General features: G+C 39.9%; 1 protein-coding gene across 1 annotated transcript; it reads left to right on the plus strand.

Annotated features, from left to right (window-relative positions):
- Positions 1-336: 336 nt before the first annotated feature.
- Positions 337-3,538, plus strand: LOC142150718 (stereocilin-like). Its single transcript, XM_075205915.1, has 6 exons — positions 337-345; positions 767-909; positions 1,002-1,150; positions 1,338-1,435; positions 3,210-3,357; positions 3,450-3,538. Exons 1-6 carry the CDS (start codon positions 337-339, stop codon positions 3,536-3,538), a joined length of 636 nt encoding a protein of 211 aa, XP_075062016.1.
- The last annotated feature ends 1,498 nt before the right edge of the window (positions 3,539-5,036 follow it).

A 5,036-nucleotide genomic window follows, 5' to 3' on the forward strand; every position in this document is an offset into this window, starting at 1 on the left:
CAAATGACAACGGTGGATTTTATGGACTGTCTTGAAGAAATTGGTCAGGATCCTGATATTCCAACCACTGAGCTGGCTCCTCTATTGGGCAGAGTGCTTGAGGTATGACTTGCTGGTTTTATACCAAAAAGTTGAGATAAATAGGAAATCACGTAGATGAACTGAGTTTTTAATTATTTTCTTTAACAGATAGCAGGTCCAATACCTGTGCTACCTGCCCATGTCCTTACTCGGCTCGGCCGCCTGGCCACTCAGTTTAGTGAAAAGCAGCTTCAGGAGGTTTCTCTGGCAGACCTGCAAGTCATGGAGGCTTTTGGAAAAGAGCAAGACTGGACTATGAGCCAGGTAACAGCATACAGAAAACAAGTGCACACCTGCTTGTCCCTTGTTTTTATGTCAAATACTACAACATCCATGGTTGTGAGGTTTCATTACTTCCTGTAGTGACTTCACCACCTCTGACCACACCTCAAACACATTTTATTATCTAACTTCCGCTAGACCTCTATAAGCTAGTTGGTTCTTGTGGTTCAGTGCAAAATTCAGTGTTAGTAAACTAACCCCTGTGTTTGTAGATGCCCTCCAACTACTTGTGTCCATCCTTTCCTCCCAAATCATACCCTATGTTCTTGGACAGTTTTGTATTCTTCGCCCATTACAAACCTGTGTTAATGTTCATCATAAGATCTTAATGAGGGATTATCTTCTCATTCATTCTGCTTCACGTTGTCCTCTATTTCAACAATGTTTGTATTATTCTCTGCAGTTAAAGACTCTGGTCAGTGGATTTATGCGCACTCATGGTATCACAGCGCAGGATCTAGATGCTTTGCACTTGGTGACTTTTGGGTATGTAATATGTGGCTTACCAGAGGGAGACATGAGACAAATCAAGCAACTTGAATTCTGGTGAGTGTTTTTTTCCCTTATTTGTAGGATGACTGTCTAGTGATTACAGTATTTAGCCTAAAATCACATTGGTCCCGTCTGCTTTGTTATAGCTTAGCCGTGATGTATTTGGGCCAACTTGCTCTACAGTGCACCGAGCAACAACTATATGTTCTTCTGCATCTCTGCACACACAGTGACATGTTTGGACTAGTCAGTGGATGGACAGAAGACATTTTTCGGGAGATTGGATCTGTGGCTGGTGATATAAGAATTTCTATTTATCTACTTTGTACATTTACTTTTATAGCTGACTTTACTACTCATATCTTACGGTCTCTTACTCTGTGTATGATTTACCTTTTTCGTCTCAATGCATGTGCTCACTTTCCATTCCGTACTGTCTTCTGTCCTGTTATCTCACATCCCCCTCTTCCTGTTTCTCACAGCTGGACTGCAAGATATGGAACTATCTGCCCTGGTCCTAGGGCAGATTCAGGGTCTTACACCTCTTGCTATATCTCTCATCCAATCTAAGACATTTGCAGTAAGTACCGCTTTGGAAAACTTAACAGTAACCCATCACAAAATTTGATACCTAGGAATTTGTTTCTCCAAATATACAAGAGCTCTATAAATTAACTTCACACCTGTTTTTCCAAGTATATATAAATCCTTAAATGTAGGTTCTTAAGTCTATCATATTTAAAAAATGTTATATCCAATACAAATACTAACTACCCGGCTAACAAAAGCAGACATGAGAGTACAATTAACTATTCCTGAACTTCCTATGAAGAGGGAAGAAAGCCAGAATTTCTCTTAATAATAATATGTAGGCAGATGTGTCGCAGGGAGGGATTGGTTCCTCAAACATATCTGCTTTCTCCCACTTGGTAATGTTTAAAATTATTATTTATTTACTTTACTGTAATATATTGTAGAGACACCCACCACACGTGGCTATTAATAAAGTTTAATAAAAACTATTGTTACACCAAATGCTCCCCTTATGGTGTAACTCAGATCTGCAGAAACATTTTTTCTATCATTGATATTTTAAAAAAGCATTGCAAATATGTGTGTGTATGTATTTACGTATGTACGGTGGCTTAGTGGTTAGCACTTCTGCCTCACAGCACTGAGGTCAATTCCCGACCATGGCCTTATCTGTGTGGAGTTTGTATGTTCTCCCCTTGTTTGTGTGGGTTTACTCCGGGGTGCTCTGCTTTCCTCCCACACTTACTTTCCTATTGGTTAAACAGCAGATAGATAAAGAAAACTGGAAGTGTGTTACCAAACATTTATCTTTATTTCAATGACATTGGAAAATATTATACATATTTCCTAAAGTGTTAGATACAAAGTGAATGGATCATTGCAAAGAAGTATAAACAGGAAAACGTCATTCTGCATTGTCATGGAGAACCTGCAGACAGACCTGGAAAAGTATCTGCAGCTTCCAATTTTGCACTTAAGGTTTATAAATAGGGTATTTATTTTGCATGCCCAAAGAAAAAACAAGGGAGCGGAAGAGGAAGGGGTAAATGCCCTAAATGTCCGCAAGCTTTTTATACTTTGTGAAAAATGGAAGGTTGCTCTTCAGACCTATATTATACCTGCTCTGTCACTCTTGACATGTCAAAAAAACAATATCTGGCCTAATTGAATTTAACCAAGACCTCCGTGTCTGAGTGAATTGAAAAATTAGGTCATCCAGGTTAGTTGATTGCCATGATAGGCATGGAGGAGTAATACAATTCTGTAAGCATTCATCATCATCATCTTCTATTTATATAGCGCCACTAATTCTGCAGCACTGTGCAGAGAACTCATTTGCATCAATCCCTTCCGCATTGGAGCTTACAATCTAAATCCTCTAACATACACACACACAGACCGAGAGAGACTAAGGGCAATTTAATAGCAGCCAATTAACCTATCAGTATGTTTTTGGAGTGTGGGAGGAAACCGGAGCACCCGGAGGAAACCCACAAAAACACAGGGATTGTTACTTTTAATTTAGCCTAATTTAATAGTATTTGATTGATTTACTATTTACACTGTGATGTGAAACATATGTTGAGTAATTACATATTCACATTTTCTTATTAGTGCCATTTTCCTCGTATTGTATGTTTCATTGGTTTTATATGCAATATTGTAAAACATTTAAAGAAAGTAGTTTGGCATAGATGAGTTTGTATGGTAGAAGATCATTTTTATGTATGATCTGTGTAATGTAAGAACAATCTACATGCAGAGGCAGTAGAAGGAAATATACAGTGAATGTTTTTTTTCTGCTCACTTCACCCTTCCAGGTATCATTCTCAGCACAGCAACTGCTAATGTTCTCATGGTCTCAGGCCATAGCTGTAACAACCCAACAGCAGAAGCTATTGGATAAGGAGCAGCTGAGAGCACTCACACAGGCTCTCACTGAAGATAATGGAAACAGAACATACAGAGGTATGGTGAGGATGGTGAGGGCATGAGCCATGTTATATATCAGTAACATTTGTCACATGCCTCTGACAATGACTTGTTTCTTTTTTCAGCAGGGAAATCACAAGCTAGTCCTTGCTTGTTCTGCAACCTGCTCCATCTCAGTGCTCTGCTCCCAGTTCTGCAGGTGCTGTACATTGTATGACCCATGGTTGTCCTCGGCCAGGCACATCCAAAGCAATCACACACCTTGTGTGTCCCTCCAACACAGTAACAATCAGATGGGTCTCCAGCCATATGTGACGATCTTACTCTCCACCTAAATGTCTGTCATAGCACGGTTCATGACTTCATTATATGTCATATACTGTATGTGATCAGCTTCAAAATTACTTGGAAAAAACACATCATATCATGTACTTTAAGCTGCCTATTTCAGCATCTGTATTTTCACTTATTCTATAATGTTCCCTTTTGTAACACTGGCATCTATTTATACTACACTAGCTTTCCTCAATCTCTGGACAAGCTTATATGCCCTATTGCTTCTGCCACTTTACTTTAACAGGACAGTTACCTTCGCTGACAACACAACAGTGTGCTGTATACGGTAATTGTGGAACAAAATTCCCACCACTGTAGAAAACCTAGTTATACTCATACTTGTCAACTCTCCCTGAATGTCATTGAGACTCCTTGAAATAGGGGTGATCTCCCTCACTCCCTGGCATTCTCCCTGATGCTGAGCCAGTACAAGACGTGGTTGGCTTCGCCATCTGTGAAATTACACAGTTCAGAAATTGTGTCCTATGTCCATGTATTGTTGCCTATGGAGGTGGCCATTTTCATGGAGACCAAGATTTAATCAAAGACTGACAGTTAAGACAACATGACTTCAGTAATGGAGACAGAAATGTAAAACACACTTCATTCTCTAGAGATTTATTAGCTATTTTTCTTTAACGCACAGTTGCCTACTCTCCCAGAATGTCCATGAGACTCTCGCATTTCTGGAAGACCTCCCGGGAGAGCAGGGCAACCTCCAGGTTCTCACCCTGGAAATAGATAAGTGGGGGGGGGGCAGGTTCTCACCCTGGAAATAGATAAGTGTGTGGGGGGGGGGGGGGGGCAAAAATGATGTGATTCGTCAAGCCCTGCCCTGCACGCCCACCTCCCCCGGGATCTCCCTGAAACCAACAAAGAAAAGTTGGCAAGTATGGTTATACCAATGCCTGCATTAATTAGCACAAAATCTTCCCTGGCATTATAATACACAACCAGCTAGTGGCTGTGGCCAGGATACACCCCAAGTCACTTACACAGAAGCATCTTAGGTACACTTGGATGGAACCTCGGATCACTATATTTGTCTGATGCACAGTCCATATGTGTATGTGTCCTTTATTTGCGTGTTAATTGGCAAGAAGAACTTAAAATGTCAGACATTGGTTGTTAAATAGCTGTATTTTTCATTCATACGTGGTTAGAACAAGCCATATTTAATTCATATAAAATTACTAATTTACACTTAGAATTTTAAATGTTTATAAATTGGTTCTCCCAAATAATGCCAGAAAATGATGCTCTGCACTGATTCATTAAGAAAAGTTAAGCAAAAGCAAGTAAGTAAGGCAAAACCATGTTGCATTAGAGGAGGAGGTAACTTTAAAATTTAATGGCAGATTTATACTTGGGGTAGGGCA

This window comes from Mixophyes fleayi, chromosome 4 (genome assembly GCF_038048845.1).
Source record: "Mixophyes fleayi isolate aMixFle1 chromosome 4, aMixFle1.hap1, whole genome shotgun sequence".
In the NCBI taxonomy this organism is placed as follows: domain Eukaryota; kingdom Metazoa; phylum Chordata; class Amphibia; order Anura; family Limnodynastidae; genus Mixophyes; species Mixophyes fleayi.